Here is an 18,846-nt window from a genome sequence, read left to right as displayed (position 1 = left end):
GGACTTATTCTTTATGCTCAGAGTATTGCTTGAGTAGGAGGGGAAAAGAACACTGAAACCCGACTTTTCTGGCATCAAGTTTCATCTATAATGTGTTTCTGTCTACTTTATCACACTTAATTCACCTGAGCAGTGTGAGGAAGACATTCCTATTTTATAGTTGAGGAGGTAGTGAATCAAAAATGAAAGTGAATTTCCTTCAAAAACACAGTCAGAAAGTGTCATTTGGGTCTAGAATGCACAGATTGAAGACTCTGACTCTGGAGGGGGAAGGATAGAGGCTTTGGGTAGGCATCCTACTAAGAGGGAGGAGGAAAGTTGAGGGGTAGAGAGTGGAACCCCAGATTTTTCTATTCTGGTCAGACCTTTTTTTCTTTTTCTGCCTTCCCTCCCTTCAACCACCTTCTATCCACCTGCCACCACTGCTTTGGGCATCTGAAAGGCACTGCTCCCTGCCAGGCTTGTCCTTAAACGGCCCTCATTGGCATGCTCTTTTCTGACACACAGCACAATGTCAGCCCTCCAGGTTCAAATCTCCATTCCACCTTTTTCATTTCGCTTCAGTGCCTCCGTGTCCCCAGCCAAAAAATGGACATAAGACCACACTCAACTGTCAGGACTGTTGCGAGGATTTAAGAGAGAATATATGCAAAACACCCAGAAATGAGCCAGGCACCAAGGAACTTCTCAATAAATAAAGATGAGCAAATAGTCCCTCTTATAAGGAATTTAATTGGCTTCCAGGAATTAGAGTAGTGCTTGGCAGAAGTGGATGCTCATTTAGTCCTTGCTCAATGAATGTATGATAATATCCCTGTTACAGAGAAAGCTTGTCTCCACCGAAGTAATATTGAGGGATAATGACCACAAATTCTTCTGGTTGGTAAATGGTGGGACAAGCTGCAGGAGCTGCTTGCGGCTGCTCTTGTCCAGCGAGGCCAGAGTGTCCCCTGCTGGCCGTGAGGAGTGCTGCAGGCCGGCCCTGGGGGGGCGAGGCTGCTTGGGGGATGCTGCCTGGGGAGGCTAAGGGAGGCCATGACCAAGCGGAGGCCAGTGCAAATCACTGACAATTGTAGGCTCTGGAAACTTCCTTAGGGCCCCAAGAAGGGACTTGGAGAGAGAAGCAGTAGTTCTTAGAATGTTGGAAGTGATCTTAGTAAGCTATTCTAAATACTCAACATAATGGTGGAAAAAACTCAATCAGTTGGGTGCTCACTATGAACACTTTGTGTGAATTATCTCCTTGAAATCCAAAAACGACTCATGGGGTAGGTACTATGTGGAGGATAAGGTACAGGTAAGTACTTTGTCCCAGGTCTCACACAAAGTGAAGGAATGGGAAAAATCCATGCCTTCAGACTCCAAATCAATCCAGGCCTTTTAGTCTCTCTGGGGCACTGGGGCTAGAATTTAAATCCAAGACTTCATCTGGAGATGGGGGCAGCAATGGGAGCAGAAGTCCCTGGAGCTCTGAGTCTCCCAGGTAGACACAACAAATACTTGGTGACTAAAGAAAAGAGTAAAGGAATTGGTAGCTGTAAGTATCAGAGTGGATTCAGTCAGGGGAATGTGTTGACACGGTTTTATGGTGGTTTATGATGGTTATTTTCTTCTGAGGGCACCCAGTTCTCTCCCTCTGGTCTTCCCTGGGTTGCCTCCACCAGAACTAACCACTTCCCACTGACTCAGGAGGTCTCTAAGCCTTAGGACCTTGCTCCTGTCACCTGGAACACAAACCCATCCAATGTCAATCTTCCTGCATTTCAGTGACATTTTCCTTCCTTTATCAGGACGTGACCCTAAAGTCATCACAGTGGATCTTGGGTGAGGCAGCTCAGAACCCAAGGTGTGGTTCCCCTCAGAGTGAAATTGAAAACAGTCAAAATAACCCAGAGGACAGTCTCTTTAAAGTGTGCCTGTCTGGCAAGACTGGCACTAATCCCTGCTTCTTGTGGTCTGCTTCTGTAGGACAAATCCACACAGGCAAGGAGGAAATGGTTATGGTCAACTGTAATCTAATCTAATCTAATCTAATCTATGTGACTGGGACATAAAAATGCACAGCCCAGCTCCTTCACTTCTCTACCTATTAGTGAGGTAGGCATCCCAGTTTTACAGATGAAGAGATTATGGTACAGAGGGATTTAAGTAAATTTAGAATAAGCAAAAAAGATTAGTGGAAACAAAAGTAAAAGACAAAAAGAAAGAAAAAGACAAAAAAAAAAAAAAAAACACGACAAAGCAAGGGTTAGTGGATATTTCCAATGGAAACTATACATGATTTAGCCCTTGCCATTTTGGATTAGCTGATTCTGTTCTTTTATTGCCTGTCTGTGGGTTATAGAGGACTCCTGGCAGGGGGCTGGGCATATAGCTCAGTTGGTAAAGTGCTTGCGTCACATGCACAAGGCCCTGGGTTCAATCCCCAGCAATGCCAAGAAAAAAGAACCCATGGCAGTGCAGATGATTCCACCTCTGTTCAGTGGAGGGACAACCCTGGGGCCCCTCCTGTGGAAGATTCAGCTTTGCTTGCATTTACAAATTCATTTCAGAATTCCTGATCTATAAATGCATCTGTTCTTTGTACTCTCCTTTGAGTGAATTGTAACAGCTACCTAGTTCCCTTATAATAAACGTTTATACTTCATATATCTATGAGAGTCATATTTTGCTTATTGAAAATTATCTTTTTATAGGGATTCTGTAATTTGCCTCTGGCCACTTACACAAGAAGAGGTAGAACTGGAATTCAAACTCAGGCAGGTAGGAACTAGTGGGTATTTTTGACCATCATACTTTCCAAGCACTACAAAGTGTAATTACATTAAAGTAACTAGCAGTAAATTCATCAGCTCTAACTTTAACAATACCCTTTGATCACATTCAAACACAAACCTAATTCTTGACCCTAATTAAAATATAACCCTAATTAAAACCTTCTCTGTGGAAAAGACACATGTGACCACCGCCATTTTTGGAGATAATTTTTAGTGGCACAAGCAGGCATATTCATTCAGGTCCCTTGGGTGCCCAGGCCACCAGGGAGCAGGGGGTATTTTTCTCCCCCGGTCTTACTATAGAATCCCTGCTCATGGGGAGGCAGCCAAGGTTGGGCAAAGCAGATGCTAGAGTTGTGTGCTAAGGGGCTCCATTTTTACCCTTGGTGCTACCCAGATTTAGCTAAAGGTCCCCCATGATGTAGAAGGGGATTTGGAAGTCATTTTTATCTCTCAGTTCTCCTGGAGTGAGAGAGAGAGGGAGAAAAGTGACCAAATTTCCTGCCTCACATGCATTCTTCTTTGCTCAAAGGACTAAAAGTTATAACCTCTATTATATATTTAAATTATAATCTGATTAATAATATATTATTTTAACCACACATAATTGCAAGTAGGAATTTTGGTTTTTAGGTAACATCAAAATCTAACCATGACTTATAGATATAAACTCTTAACTTGACTGTTAACTTGACCGTAAAAAATACCATTTTTCTCACTGGGAAATTTATTCTCAGATATAAACTGATAAATCAATTAGCTCCATTTTATTCATTGCTTTAAAAATTTAAATCTAAACATTTTTAAATTTAGCAACATCATTTCATGGTACTTATTTTTGTGATTTCTTTTAATTATGGAAAAATGATACTCATTTTCCATTTATGATAATGATATTAAACGTATTTAAGTATAAAATGAGTCAACTTAAAGAAAAATATTCACTAACAGTACAGGTGGTATTAGATATAGGTAGAAATGAGGTTAGTGATATCCAAATGATAGAAGGTGTATAATCTTTTTTGATACTGTTTATTGAGCATTTATTTTTACTTTTTTAAATGCTTATTTTTTAGTTGTAGTTGGACACAATACCTTTATTTTATTTATTTATTTTTATGTGGTGCTGAGGGCCTCGCACGTGCTAGACCAGTGCTCTACCGCTGAGCCACAACCCCAGCCCTTGAGCATTTATTATATGCCAGGCTCATTGCTTTTGATTGTCCAACAGAATATACTGTCTAAGCCACATGTGGCTACAAAATCTTCAAAATGTGGCTAATGTGACTGAGAAATTAAAAACATTTAATTTGAATTCAATTAAATTTAAATATTCATATCAACCATATAAAAGCAAACCTAAAGGTCATTTTTTTTTGGTAGTGAGGCTTGAACCCAGGCTATATTCCCAGCCTGATTTTAAATTTGGAGACAGGGTCTTGCTAAACTGCTGAGGCTGGCCTGGAACTTCTGATCCTCCTGCCTCAGTCTCCCAAGTTGCTGGGATTACAGCCATGTGCCACCATGCCCAACAAAAATCTTGCTTTAAAAATACATATATTAGCATGACTCATGAGTCATTTCCATTCCTCTTTTCCTGTTAAATGTTCACATTCAATTGTATGTGCGTTGTTTCCACTGCAAACAGAAGAGCACCTGCGGTAAGCTCAGTGGTAGGTTGGATGCCCCCAAGATGTCTGTGCTCTCATACCCGGAACTTGTAAATATGTTATCCTACATGATTAAGGAAATTTGCAGATGTAATCAAATTAAGGATCTTGAGATAGACTGTTCTGGATTATCCTAGGGGGCCCAATGATAACTGGAAAGATCCTCATCCAAGGAAGGCAGGAACATCAAAGTCAGTAGTAGAAAGAGTAATAGTGGTGGTGGTAGTACAATAGAAGAAAGAACTTGTAGTATTTGAGGAAGGGGCCAGAGCCAAAGGAACACAGGTAGCTTCTAGACGATTAATAAACAAATTCTTCCTGGAAGCATCCAGATGGAATATATGTTAGAAATATTGAGAGGGCGGGGGTTGGGAATCAGACATGTGCTTGAAGCTGGGTGAACAAATCAAACTTTTACTCCTGTCAGAAAGGCATGCTACAGGAACCTGGCTAGCAAACTCCCCTGGGCAGGCAGTCCACCTGCTTATATCCCTAATATAACACAGCACTGTCCTGTGCTCTGATTAAAGGAGTTTTGGGTTACATCTATGGGATTGGGGCAGACAAAGGAAAGGGGTATAATTAAAATGGTTACAATTGGATCCAATTAAAGTTATATTCTAAAATGTACCACCAGATTTTCTATTTCTCACATGTAGGCCTACAGAAACACTGATTTTAGACTTCTGACCTCCAGACATATAAAAGAATAAATCCATACTGCCTTAAGCCACTAAATTTGTGGTGGTTTGTTATAGCAGTAATGGGAAGCTAATACAATTACCTAACTGGGCTCCTTATTTCCTGCCTTCTCTCTTTTCAGTGCATTCTCCACACCACAGAGGGATCTTTTAAAATTAGAAAAGAGATTGTCACTGTCCTGTTTAAAAAGTTCCTTAGCAAGAATCTTCTCTTTATACCTGGAACAAAATCCAAATGATGGCCATAGGCCCTACATGATCTGGTCACTAGCTATACCTCTCCCTACTCCTTTAATTTTCTTTCTACAGGTGTTCTCCCACCTTCCACCCCCACCTCCCAGCCTTGCTAACTCAGGGCAACTGCTTTTCTCTTTGGGGTCTTAGCTCTAGCCATTCCATTTGTCTGAAACACTGTGTCCTCAAACCTTTGGATGACTGGTCCTTTTAGCTTAAAATTCTCTTCATGAAAAACTCCCCTTGCCCCAACCTAAGGTAGCCACTTGACACTACAGCCCTTGTTTAGTTGTCTTCACAGCACTTATTATCTTAAGCTATACTACTCACTTGTTTTGTTTGTTGATTACTTCCTCTCTACCCCTTTGACCCAAGTTCCAGGAAACCAGGAACTTAGCTTGTCTGTGTCCTGCTGTTATGTCCAACCCCTAAAATAATGCCTGGCACAAGCTAAGCAGCTTTCAGCAAAAACCTGTTGCAGGATGGAATGTTTGGCTTTACAGAGAGCTCAGGGTTCAAGTTGGCTACTAGCCCAGCAGGGCCTAGAACCCAGAAGTTGAACTAAGACTGGACGCTAGTGCCTCTTTCTAGGGCTCATGAAGAACCACCCAGTCTGGTGAGGAGTTCAAAGGACCTCCATGGAAAATGATAATAATGAAAACAACAATGGTTAATGATTATTGAGCATTTTCTAAGTACCACAATTAACACTTAATTTTATGTGTTAAGACAATTGCATTCACTCTTCACAATCAATCCTCACATTAAGGACGGGGAAACTGGGCTGGGATGTAGTTCAGTGGCAAAGCGTCTGCCTTGCATTCGTAAAACCTTGGGTTCAACCCCCAGTCCCCCCAAAAAAACAAAAAACGAGGAAACTGAGGCAATGAACTGTTTCGTAACTTTCCCTACAGCTGAATATACACAATTACACGTTTCTACTAATCTTTCTGTGGTTCACTTCCTCACACTAACAATGTGGGAGGATTTCTGACCTGATATCCCCGGTTACCCGGATCCACAGTCTCGGGGAACAGTGGGGTACGTCCTCCTACTCAGGCGAGAGGAGGGCGGGGCACCGCCAGGGATTGGTGGGAGAGACTCGAGGCCATACAGCAGAAGTCCCGCCCTGCGTAGGAAAACTTCCGGTTCCAACTGCTCAGTGCTTATGTTGACCGGAAGCGTCCGGTAGCGCTGCGATGGTGCTCCTGGAGAGCGAGCAGGTATATGCAGGCCTCGCCGGCCCTGGGACTGATGAAGGTTCGGGTTTTAGCTCCAGACCTCTGTGTCGCCTTGAGGGAGGGAGAGGGACTTAGTTGACGCGGCGGTACGCGCGTAGGATTTGAGCTGCCTAATAGGGCCGGGCTTCTTATGTTCCAGTTCCTGACGGAGCTCACCAGGCTCTTCCAGAAGTGTCGGTTGTCGGGCAGCGTGTACATCACCTTGAAGAAGTGTAAGCAGCCACCTCGGCGGGGACGAAGGAAGCTGGGAGAGGGAACCCTGGAAGCCGAGCTATTCCCGGCCTGGGTGCCTAGTGTCTGGGAGGCACCAGAGTCCCCTGCCTTCCTCCACCCTGCACTGGGCACATTCAGGGACCTGGGCCCCGGGATATTGGGAATTGCGGTTGGTGCCCCCTCTTCCACTCAGTGTTTGTGACCAAGGTCCGTCCCGGCTACAATGGGCCCCAAGTATGTCAGAGGTCATTGTTTTGTCAGGGATACCAAACCCAACCGCGACTAGTGAGGTTTAATATTCCTGTGTAACAGCGTTTCTGTTGTGGAAGTTGTAGTTGTCTCCAAGATTTGGCCAAACCCTTGATAGCAGATGATGTGGTTAAACAGAACTGGAGCGGTGACAGTGGATTGTCACCTATTTAGATCCCTTCTTTCCTATTTTAACCTTTGTCTACCTATCAGCAACGTATATGGCTGTGTTCACTAAGATGTATTTTTCGTGCAGATGATGGTCGAACTAAACCCACACCGAGGAAGGGTTCTGTGGAGGGCGTTGAGCCCTCAGACAACAAGTGTCTGTTGAGAGCAACGGATGGGAAAAAGAAGATCAGCACAGTGGTGAGCTGGATTCTTAACGCTAAATTTTGGAGTTTAGAACGGAGGATGGATCATATCTGAACCAGGCTTTTAATTTTTTTTCTTTTTTAGGTAAAAGGTAGCAAATGTGTAGCTCCCAGACTATTTTGGGATGCGGACTTTCCTTTACCACGTTAATAGTAGAAATCTCAGTAAAATTAAAATGGAGGTAGAGGTCAAACACTTGTTATACTAAACTTTTTGTGGAAAAAACATATTGGTAATGCTGGAAGGAGTGCTTGGCATACTTATTTCCTTATCTCCTTACTGTGTTGGGCCTTCAATAATTTCTTGGTATCATGATTGTTTTACTTTTAAAAAGTATTTTTAGTTGTAGATGGACACAGTAACTTTATTTATTTTTATGTGGTGCTGAGGATTGAACCTAATGCCTCTGTGTGACAGACAAGCACTCCACCACTGAGCTACAACTTTTTTAGCTGATTATTCCTTTGTCTTTGTGGTTATTGTAACATAGTTATATGTTAGACTTGGTACATGAGAGAGTATACATTTAGTTAAGAGCTCTGTTTAGCCCTATTGTCTAGATTATTCTAGTCTTTCTTTTCCTGGTAGAGGTTAAGTATAGCAAAGCAAAAGACTCTGGATTCTTGAGTGAAAACTGTATTCTGCTGGGGCAGATCCAGACTCCCCTCTAATCACAGTAAAATAGGTTATTCATGAGAACATAGAAATAATTAGTTCATAATTCTCCCTTTATAAGTTATCTTGAGTAGACCTTTGTAGTAAAGCCAGCTTATGTGGTCTTTAAAAATAAAGTGGAATATCAAAAAATAGGAAAACCTGAGAATCTTTAAAGGTAATATTTCTCTTTCAGTAGCTTGCATTGTGCTTAAATTGGTCTGAATAAATGGAAAGCAGAAGATGAGGAGGGAGTAGTTTTTGTGTATGTTGCACAAAACATTAATACTGAGAAGTCACTTGACATCTCTCAGAACCCAGGAAGAAAACTTAGGGTCATCTCTGTAAGGGATTTCAAGAGAGATAAGAAATAGAACTTCTGTAGAAGATCACTTCTGCCTGTCCCTTCTGGTGCAGTTCTCATGTATAAAAAAGGCAGAGCTACTTTGCTTGTTCCTGAGGCAGAGGGAAGTCAGGTAGAAAAATAGCCTTTAGTGCAACATCAGAAGTTGGGAAGAACTTAGAATGTCATCTTCATGAATATTTTGAGATATTATCTGTGGTGGATCAGAGGATACTGAATGGATAAATAGGGGGTGACATCTTTTTTCCTTTTCTTCCAGGTGAGCTCCAAAGAAGTGAATAAATTTCAGATGGTGAGTTCCTAGTGTTGCCCATGTCCCCCTTCTCATGGCAAGAGAGCATAATGGTGAAAACTTGAGTTAAGATTGATATTTGGGGAGCTGGGCATGTGGTGCATACCTGTAATCCCAGCTACTTGGGAGGCTGAGGCAGGAGGATCCCAAGTTTGACACCAACTTAGCTAGACCCTGTCTTAAAAATAAAATGGAAGAGAGTGCTAGGGATGTACCTCAGTGGTAAAACACTCACCTCACAAGTGCAAGGCCCTAGGTTCTATCCCCACTACTGGGGTGGGGGGGTGGTTGATATTGGGTTCATTGCTGTCCTGTGATGTTTTACCAGTATTTTTCAGGTAAAAGGTGATAAGCTATGAATTTCAACACTGATATTATTTTTCCTTTCTGGTTTTTCATCTAGATTTTGTTGTCTTAACTTCAGATATACTCTGTAGTATAGTTGAACAAGAAATTGCTTGCCTTTTCCCCTTTTTGCTTAAAAATAAAGTAAAAAAGATGCAGCTCACTGTGGGTGAGTGTTTTAAAAGGTACTATATTCTCTATTAGGTAGGCTTTCTGATTTTGGAAGTAGGGCAGCTCTCCACCAGTTGGTACCTCCTCCTGTTAATAAGGTCAGGCTGTGTGTTTTTCAGGCTTATTCAAACCTATTGAGAGCTAACATGGATGGGCTGAAGAAGAGAGACAAAAAGAGCAAGAGTAAGAAGAGCAAAGCAGCACAGTGAAGAGCACTGAGTTCCCTGCTTTTACCAAACCACTGAATTACATATTTCCATTTTGTTTATAGTTTTGTTCATAAATCTAGGTTTCTGGTTCCCCCATTAACTGTTTTCATGTGATATTAGGGTTATTTTGGAGAGAAGAAAGGTTGCAGTGTTTACAAAGTATTTGTGGTAAGAAAGTAGTTTATTTCAGATTTATGATGGATGGTTATAAATTCCTAAATTAGTTTTAAAAAGTCTCTGTAGTCATCCCTGTGAAGAGCATTGTATCATTAAACACCTGTTATCAGCACTGTGCTTATGTGATCCTTCCCCCCCCCAATCTCCCCCCCCCCTTTTTTTTTTGGTGTTGCTGGGGATTGAATCCAGGGCCTCACAATATTACAAAACATTAAAAATAAAGATTCTAAGGTAATGATTTAGGACATTTTCATGTGCTTAGTCATTAGGATCAAGGGAAGAACAAGGATACTTTCTAATGTTCTATTTCCATAAAACCTTCAGTTTTAACAGATTTGCAATTAAAAAAGCTACACATATGACAAAGCATTTATTTTACCCAAAAAGATAAATTTATAATATATTACACATGAAAAACTGACAAAGCTCAGTAGGGCATTTTCTTAGAATTTAAAGTTAATTTAAAATGACAGTGAATGTACAACATTCCATTATTCCAGTATAAGCCCCTGTCTGAACAAGGTAATGAGTTCTTCAGGGTTAAAATAAGATTCTATAGTAGTCATCTCTGTAGCTATATAGAAACAGCACAGATACCCTGCAAAAGAAGGGAAAAGGCAGATTATAATGACAGTTTAGTGAGTGAAGAACAAAAACAGTTAAATACTTTTAGGAGATACGAAGGTAGCTTTAATTAAAAACAAGGATGGAAGGCTAGTCACTAAAAACTTATGTAAGTTTTACAGAAGCTGTGACTGCAGTAAAAGGGTCTACACAAGGAGATCCCCATTTACCTCACAGCCTCCTTGTTGCCCTTTAAGTGGAATGAGAACATGAATGAATGACATTCTGACATAAGGGTATAAAGTTATATTTTATTTCATTTAAACACTTATAGAAGTTATCTGGGTGAACAAAATGATACTTGGGATAGCTACTCCCAGCTCTGCTGTGTTTTATTATGGACAAGATCATGACTTGTGATTCACAGTCTCAGGAAGATTCATTGGTTGCCAGCTGCAGTTCTAACAGCTTGTCTTTAGCCTTCAAATCTCAATAAGAATAAAATATGTCACTCTAAAAAGCTCTTCCTGAATTTTAACCCTGTGAATGAAATCTGCTATGCCCAAGTGATAACTTACTTTTTTTCAACTTTGATGTTATAAATTTCGTCACAGACTAATTTGAGGTACCTTTGCTTTGGCAGGCGTGACAGCAGCTGCTTTACAGTTGTGTTAAATGCCTGTTCATCAGCATCCCACTGGGGAAAAAATAGATAAGACTTAACAGGGCAGAAGGTTTATTACTTGGCTTCTTCTGGGTCAGTACTGAAATGCCATTGTTCAAGTATACCAGAAGAATGTATTGTAGAACCAGCAGGGAGACTGCTGGGGTTCTTCCTTTCAAGCATCAATTTTCTTTTATTTTTTTTCAGAATTGTTAGTGATTTTTTTTTAAAAAAAGATTTTTAGTTGTAGATGGACACAATATCTTTATTTTTTTTTATATGGTGCTGAAAATCAAACCTAGTGCCTCACATGCTAGGCAAGCGCTCTACCACAGCCACAACCCCAGCCCTCCCTTTTCTTTAAAACAAGACTATAGGTACTATGTAGAGTCTAGATGCCACAGCCCTGATGTGCTAATATCCTGCCCCAGTGTGCTGTGACTTTAGATCAATTAATTCTGCCTACTGTTTACTTTGTATAAAATGGAGCTATTGTCTTTGTGTGTCCATCTGACTGGATCATAAATCAGTAAATTGCCAGTAGAGGGGTATATGTAGTATATACTTGTGAGAGCAACAGAAAATGTAATAATAACTTTGGGGCAAAGTTCATTTTTAATTTAACCTGTGACTAAACAATGGGTAGACATATATTCTTTGATATGTTGCAAAAATCATTTGTAGCTTTCATTAAGTATTCTTAGTAGTAACTATTCAAAAATGTTAAAGTTCTTATTTAGACTATTTGATAATAAATGTATATACCACCTATATAACAAAAGGGATCTAAATTAATTTTTACAAAAGGATCTTTTGTATAGTTCTAGTCTACAAATGACCTTCCCTAGCTGGAGTTTGACAGACAGCATAGTAGACAGACTATGTCAAGAACAGATTCTGCCAGGAGTGGTGGCACACATCTGTAATCCCAGCTGCTTGGGAGGCTGAAGCAGGAGGATTATGAGTTCAAAGCTAGCCTCAGCAAGTTAGCAAGACCATAACTCTAAATAAAATATAAAAAAGGGCTGAGGGATGTGGCTCAGTGGTTAAGCACCCCTGGATTCAATCCCTAGTACCAAACAAAAAACAACATCAAAAACCCCCATGATTCTGCTAGTCTGCCTGAGTCTAAATCCTGGCTATGCTACGTATTAGTTGGGTGACCTTGATTTAGGAATACATATAACATATGAAAGGGCCAATGTTATTAAATTCCTGGTGTTGCCAGTATTTTATGATACTAAGAAAATGTAATTCTGTTTTTAATTTTCTTTTGGTAAATCAACACAATGTAGAACAGTTTGTATTGCTTACCTCTAATGATAAAAACTGTAAGATTGTTTCTTTGGGTAGATCCACCTGTTAATTCACAGAAATGAACATCATATATCAGAACACATTGATTCAGGACTTCAGTGTCACTCTGGATAGACAGTATGAACAGGGCCTGCAGAGTGTGAAATGCCTCTGTACTTTATAAAGTAGACTTGATGATCTGTGTGGTGATAAGATCTCAGTATTGTGGGAACTATACCCCCTATATGCCATAATTCAAAGCTTTGTTGACACTGCTACTTGTACTTAGTAAAGCAAAGCCCTGAAACATAGAAAACTGATTTTGGTTTTCACTGCTTTCCTTCCTCCGTCTTTCAGAGGAAGAAAGGAGAGAGAAAAACAAACCTTCAATTTTCTCTCCAGTATTTTATATGTTTAGATTAAATGTGGTTCACTGACAAAGGCCAGTCCTCCTGGCCCAGCTGAATGAAGAGGATACTGACCCCTTTGCCTCTCCTGTTCTTTCCTCCCTCTATTCTTTCCCCTCTCTTGTGCTGTTTCTACTTAAGAAAAAAAAAAGCCTGTCATTGACTTTTTAAAGTCTACCCCAAGTAAGTTCCCTACGTAATTCTGAATCCTGAAGCCGGTGATCCATGCGGAATTGTAAATAGTTTCAGGAAGCCCCTATAGGGCTTGGCTACCCTTAGTGTGTGCCTCAGTATTTGAACTTGTGATCACCAACTGAAAGTGTCTTCATAGGAGAGAGATGCATGCTACTCTTTGGCTCTTTCTGTCCAGCTTTTCTAGAAATGACTCAGTCTATTAGGATCTGTGAATACTGTGTAAACTAGCCATGTGAAGTAGCAGTGGATGAGACAGAACGTTCTTTTCCACAAGCCTCTCTCTCCCACACAAGCTTCTCTCTACCTCCCACAATCCTCCTGCTCTTGAGGCCGATTGGCTGGGTCACGTGGGCGGAGCCAAAAAAGTCCCCCAATGAGCAGCTCCGTGGTCTGAAAGGGCAGGGAAACAGCCCAATGAGCATCACCGCAGAGGAGCCAATCAGCTAGATGTTGCTGGGTCCGAGGAGCCAATCAGCTAGATGTTGCTGGGGCCGCTGTGAGCCAATCATCAGCCGGCAGCTGGAAGTTTGCTGGGGCCCCTTCTGCTGTGGCTCTCAACATCTCCCCCTCTCTGTTTAAACAACAAGCATGTGGCTTAGGGACCGTGCCTGCCTTAGGTTGTCCAATAGTACATATGGTCCTTAGGTTGGTACCTCTCAACAGTTCACATCAGTAACAATAAGGTCTACATCCAGATACTCGTGACACTGAGCAAAAAAGCCCTGAAGTCTGATGTCACACTTTGACATTATGGACAGAGGCCATCTTCAAAATATCCAAAAATAACTTACAGCCAATATTTCAATTTCACTGCTTTTCTGATGTAAATTGGCAAGAGTAGTTTGAAGTCGGGTTTGTACCTAGTAGGAAGAAAATGTAATTCAGAACATGTTAAACCAAGCCATCTTATTTCCTATTCCACAAAACATGACAAGGTGACAAATCAAGGCCTATAAAAGTTTCCAATGTGGGGCTGGGATTGTGGCTCAGTGGTAAAGTACTCGACTAGCACATGTGAGGACCTGGGTTGAATCCTCAGCACCACATAAAAATAAAGATATTGTGTCCAACTACAACTAAAATATAAATATAAAAAAAAAGTTTCCAGTGTGTAAAGATTTGCTTTTACTCTACCTCAGAAAGAAGGGGTTATCTAGTCATTTTGATCACAAGGAAAATAAATTTTCTAACTTCTTTATTACTTATTTCTTTTTAATTTTGAAATGATGCCAAATAAAGACTCAGAATAATGAAATAGTACACGTGTAGGCAGAGAGATTTTAGGATTAAGCTAAAGGGGAAAGGGGAAGTATTGTAATAGCAATAAGAACATGGAACTCAAAAAAATGGGTCTCCACCCATAAACAATCAGAAGAACTTAAAAATGAGGTATTTGATTTTTTTCTACTTCAGTCCTATTTTTTTTTTTTTTTTTTGGTGGTGCTGGGGATCGAACCCAGGGCCTCGTGCATACTAGGCAAGCACTTTCCCACTGGGCTATACACCCAGTCCTTAACTTCATTTCTACATAATGGATGCTTTCCTAACATATGTCCATGGCACATTCTAAGACTCATATTCAATATACTTAGCTTGGCATTTTATTACTTAATTTCTTCTATTCTCTAACTATATTGTGCATATGCTTGCTTCCAAGGTTATAAGCTCTTTGATGACTGGGGCCTTGTAGTGTCTCATATTTTACATAGCCATTAGCATAGCATTAGGCATACAGCACACACGAAAACCATGTAAGGAATGAGAAACCTGCTTCAAGTCATATCATTGACCACTATTGCTTTGTTATTCAGATTAAAAACAAACTGCCATAAGAGGCAGATTAGAAAAGTTCTGTTTAGATGCGATCATTCTGACAACAGTTGCTTCTTTCAGTGTACACTGACACCTCTTTGGAGGATAGATGGGGTTGAATTCTGGCATCAGAGATGCTTTGTGTTGGTGAAATCTTGAGAAGCCATCAGGTCAGGGAAGTGGGTAGAAAGATACTTCCAAGAAATTCTGTGTTTCTTATTTTCATTTCCTGCTTGCTTTCTTCTCTGATGCTCACATTAGAAAGCCAAGGAAACCTTGACCAGATGTACCTGAGTTTCATACCGCCTCCTTGTGCTGGCTGACAGCTTCTCAGGGGCTATCACACTCACAATGGGAACAACTGTTGCTCCATGGATTTCGAATAAGCCTGAGACAAGAGAGTTTCAAAATTTATGGTATTATCTACACAGTTTCTAAAACACCACAGAAATGATAACAGTTTATTTGTAGCTCTCTTTTTGTGATTCTGGGGGCTAGGTCATGTCTAGGCTTTGTATTCTATCTGTGCTACTAGCTACACTTAACCTAGGAAGAGCCTAGAACCACAACAACCCAGTTTGATTGCTCTCTTATTGGGTGGAGATATACCAAAGCACTGGGAGGCAACATGAGTCCCCCAAACTTCATGAACCTCAGAAAATAAAACTCTTGTATTACTACTACTACTTTTTTACTTTTATTTTTTGTGGTGCTGGGAATTGAACCCAGGGCCTCACACATTCTAGGCAAGTACTGTATTACCAAGCTATATCTCCATTTTTTTTTTTTGAGACAGGGTCTTGCTAAGGCTGGCCTCAAACTTGTAATCTTCCTGCCTCGGTCTCCTGAGTACCTGGCATTACAGGTATGTACCATCACACCCAGTCCAATACTTCTTTCAATTCCTCAAAGTATTGGAATGTGTTGGTGACATAAAGTTAATCCTAACAGAAATAAAAGGAAAGACCTGATTCTGTTAAAAGCCAAATATGCCTTCCTGTGGGCTTAACCAGAATGTTTCCTTTTCAGTTTTTTTCAGAAGGGTTGTTAGAGGTGATGAGACTAAAGGCAGAATCTCTTTGTTGGATTTCATGGAAACCAAAAATGTACATAACGACTATCTCCAAGGAATTTCAAAATATTTTTCTCAAATCCTCTGCTTGAGGGAAATTTTCAAGAAAATGATCCACATTTAATCTATACAATAAACCCAGTCTAAGAAAGATTAAACTACTTGTAAAAATAAGACAGTAAGACAAAGATACAGCGGATCAGAAGAATCACTTAACCAATTTTATCTTTTTCTAGAATATGGGTTTCAAAGCACAGATAGGAATTCCATGTGGTACAATTTGTTGTATACGTGTTACTTTAAAAAGATATTTCCAGTGTCACAAAGAATTGGCTACAGTCATAAGTGCTTTGAGCAAACGTAAACACAAGCAATATTATGTTCAATTGTAATTAGTAATTATACCTGAAGCATTAGACCCCTTCAGATTTTGCACTGCAAGATTATCGGAAGCTTCTCTAAAAACAAGCAAACAAAAACAATTAGGAAAACAGTCAATAAGACAGAAGCAACATAGAAAACTCACAGTGAGCTATACATATAGTGAGCCACTTTTTCTACTGACTATAAAAACACATGCCTATTGGTTATTAGTGGGAAGAAAAATAAAAACAACAAAAATTGCACTTAGTTATGCTTTTGGTCAAGAGCAAGTTAAAAAAAATTATAAAGGATGTCATTTCAAGTTAACAAATGCCTAAAGAAAACATTCTGATTTATTCAGCTGGGTTTGAAATCCTGGCTCCACACAAACAGCTCATTTCAATGAAACAACATGGGTGTTCTTTCCGCTCCCCTCATAATACAAGGAAACATTAGCAACAGCATGCTCTGTCTTCATGTGGCAGCAGCCTTGGCGACCACCCACAGGAGAACATTTGGTAAATAAGGATATTCTTTTAAAACCTGTAAGTGAATGTTCTTTCAAATGCTGTGAATTAATTTAAAGCTTTTGTGAGACACAATAGCACTTTATGTTGGGAAAACCAGGGAAAAAAGATTTTGAAACTTTCTCTGTTAAAACTAAATCTCATCCAACTTTTTAAGTGTCTTAATAGTGTTCACCTGTTCTCACTGTTATGTAGTTGTTGTGTTTTTTTTTTTTTTTTTTGGTTTTGGGGACTGAATCTAGGGCCTTGAGCATGCTAAGCACATCTCTGTCGACAAGTTACACCCCCATTAGTTAGCCACTTTTTGCTTTTGCTTTTAAAACTCTGTCTGATTTGGATTATAATTCTAATATCTGGTGACTTTAAGAATATTACATTGTCTCAGAAAAGCCAGTGAATTTATCAAAGTTGGTTCGAATGGGAAGAGGTGGCGCTAAGGAGGAAGAACAAAGGAAGGAGTGTTTTTTTTTTCCTGTAAGCCAGGATTTCTCTATCTTGGTACTATTGACATTTTGGGCCAGATAATTCTTTATTGGAGGGGGGAGGTCAGTCTTGTGTACTGTAGGATGTTTTAGCAGCATCCTTGGCTTCTAATAGATACCAGCTACACACTCCTATTGTGACAACCAAAAACGTCTCCAAACATCGCCAGATGTTCCCTGGGGACAAGACTGCTACTGACTAAGAATCACTAATATAAAGAAAAAGAAAGAAAAAAAATTGAGTATTTTCTGATTACAAGGTTATGTGTGTTATAAATAACAAAGAAATTTAAGACTCGCTATAATCCCACTAACCCCAAAGAATCACAGTTAAATATTTAGTACATTTCCCCAGACACTCTTCTATATATAGATTGCATATTTTGGTTAAAACAAAAGTTGGATTATACTAGCCATCCTACTTGTGGACATCCTTCTAAGTCAATAAACTCAGCTTTATTAGAATCACCATTTTAAAAGGTGGTACAGTATTTTGTTGTGTTTTCAAAATTTAAACAATCTTCTACTAATGTGTATATATATGTGTGTGTGTATATATATATATATATATATACACACATATATATATATGTATGTATGTATATATATATATATATATTTATATTTTTTTTTTAAAGAGAGAGCCAGAGAGAGAGAGAGAGAGAGAGCGAGAATTTTTATTTTTAGTCTTTCGGCGGACACATCTTTGTTTGTATGTGGTGCTGAGGATCGAACCCGGGCCGCACGCATGCCAGGCGAGCGCGCTACTGCTTGAGCCACATCCCCAGCCCCTACTGATGTATATTTTGATATTATTATTACTACTACTCTGGGGATCAAATCCAGGGCCTTGCCCATGCCAGGTAAATGCCACATTTGCAGCTTTCATATTTTGATATGAAAATTCTCAATGAGAAATTCTCAAAGTACAGTCCAGGGATCCTTGGAGGTCCCTGAGATGTTTTCAGGGGTCTGCAAGATCAAAATGATTTTCACAATAATTCCAAGATGTTAGTTGTCCTTTTGCTTCATCCTCCCATAATATGCAATGGAGCTTTCCAGACCACATGATGTGTGGATAATACAACAGACTGCAGAAGCAGATATGAGAATGGTCTCTTCCAGTAAAGCTTTAACGAGATAACAGGAAATGTACAACAAGGTCTTAAAGAAATTTGTCTAAAAAATGCCACTTTTTGTACTAAATGTGTTTTGTTTTAAAAACGTTGCTCTTATAGAGTGAGCTATTTTTCATTAAAAATATGTTATTTAGGTTAGCATGTAATTGGGTTACTTTTGTTATTTAAAGCAGAATAAATACATATTTTTAAATGTTTAAATTTTAATTTCTAACAAAATATTGATAGATAAAATCCAGTAAACAGAAGTTCTCTGTGGTTCTCAAATAATTTTTAAGGATATAAAGAAGGCTCTGAGATCAAGAAGTTTGAGAACTGCTATTATAAAAGATATCTTGATACAAACCTTTTTTTTTTTTTTTTGGTGGTGTATGATTTGATGAGTTTACAACAAATGCAATCACCACAGTGCTCTATGAACAGTTCCATCATCCTAAATATTTCCTTATGTGGTTCCCCTCCTCTCTTGCTCCCTGGCAACCACTGACTTCTGTCCCTAGAATTCTACCTTTTCCAAAATGTCAACAGACATCTTTATTCATGCCCTGATGAAAAAAGTTTTACTATAAATTCCTGAATTGCTGAATCAATTTAAAATTATTTTATAGTTTTAATGCTTTTAATCTTTGCCAAATTTGTATACAGATGGCTGA

At 39.6% G+C, this 18,846-nt stretch overlaps 2 protein-coding genes across 10 annotated transcripts in view; one reads left to right on the top strand and one right to left on the bottom strand.

Moving 5' to 3' along the window:
- Positions 1-6,486: 6,486 nt before the first annotated feature.
- Srp14 (signal recognition particle 14) overlaps positions 6,487-18,846 on the top strand; it is a 41,765-nt gene continuing 29,405 nt past the window's right edge. For 2 of the 3 annotated variants that reach the window (XM_058584686.1, XM_058584685.1), the window contains exons 1-5: positions 6,487-6,605; positions 6,763-6,835; positions 7,342-7,454; positions 8,738-8,770; positions 15,407-15,475. In XM_058584686.1, coding sequence (XP_058440669.1) covers positions 6,582-6,605; positions 6,763-6,835; positions 7,342-7,454; positions 8,738-8,770; positions 15,407-15,475 — 312 coding nt within the window. In that variant the 5' untranslated portion in view covers positions 6,487-6,581. Of the gene's footprint in view, positions 6,606-6,762; positions 6,836-7,341; positions 7,455-8,737; positions 8,771-9,405; positions 9,785-15,406; positions 15,476-18,846 lie in introns of those variants that run through there. The other variant, XM_046460791.2, reaches the window with a different exon arrangement.
- The window catches only part of Eif2ak4 (eukaryotic translation initiation factor 2 alpha kinase 4), a 106,141-nt gene continuing 97,318 nt past the window's right edge, over positions 10,024-18,846 (bottom strand). For 6 of the 7 annotated variants that reach the window (XM_046460788.1, XM_046460789.1, XM_058584681.1 and 3 more), the window contains 6 exons: positions 16,088-16,140; positions 14,901-14,998; positions 13,590-13,658; positions 12,215-12,259; positions 10,815-10,933; positions 10,024-10,270 (listed from right to left, as the gene is read on the bottom strand). In XM_046460788.1, the coding sequence (XP_046316744.1) occupies positions 10,213-10,270; positions 10,815-10,933; positions 12,215-12,259; positions 13,590-13,658; positions 14,901-14,998; positions 16,088-16,140 (442 nt within the window). In that variant the 3' untranslated portion in view covers positions 10,024-10,212. The remainder of the gene's footprint in view (positions 10,271-10,814; positions 10,934-12,214; positions 12,260-13,589; positions 13,659-14,900; positions 14,999-16,087; positions 16,141-18,846) is intronic. The other variant, XM_046460790.1, reaches the window with a different exon arrangement.

The sequence above is a fragment of the Marmota monax genome, unplaced genomic scaffold (genome assembly GCF_021218885.2).
Source record: "Marmota monax isolate L192 unplaced genomic scaffold, Marmota_monax_Labrador192_F-V1.1 WCK01_AAM20220418_F8-fsc00001, whole genome shotgun sequence".
Lineage (NCBI taxonomy): Eukaryota > Metazoa > Chordata > Mammalia > Rodentia > Sciuridae > Marmota > Marmota monax.
This window is presented reverse-complemented; position numbering and strand designations above follow the sequence as displayed.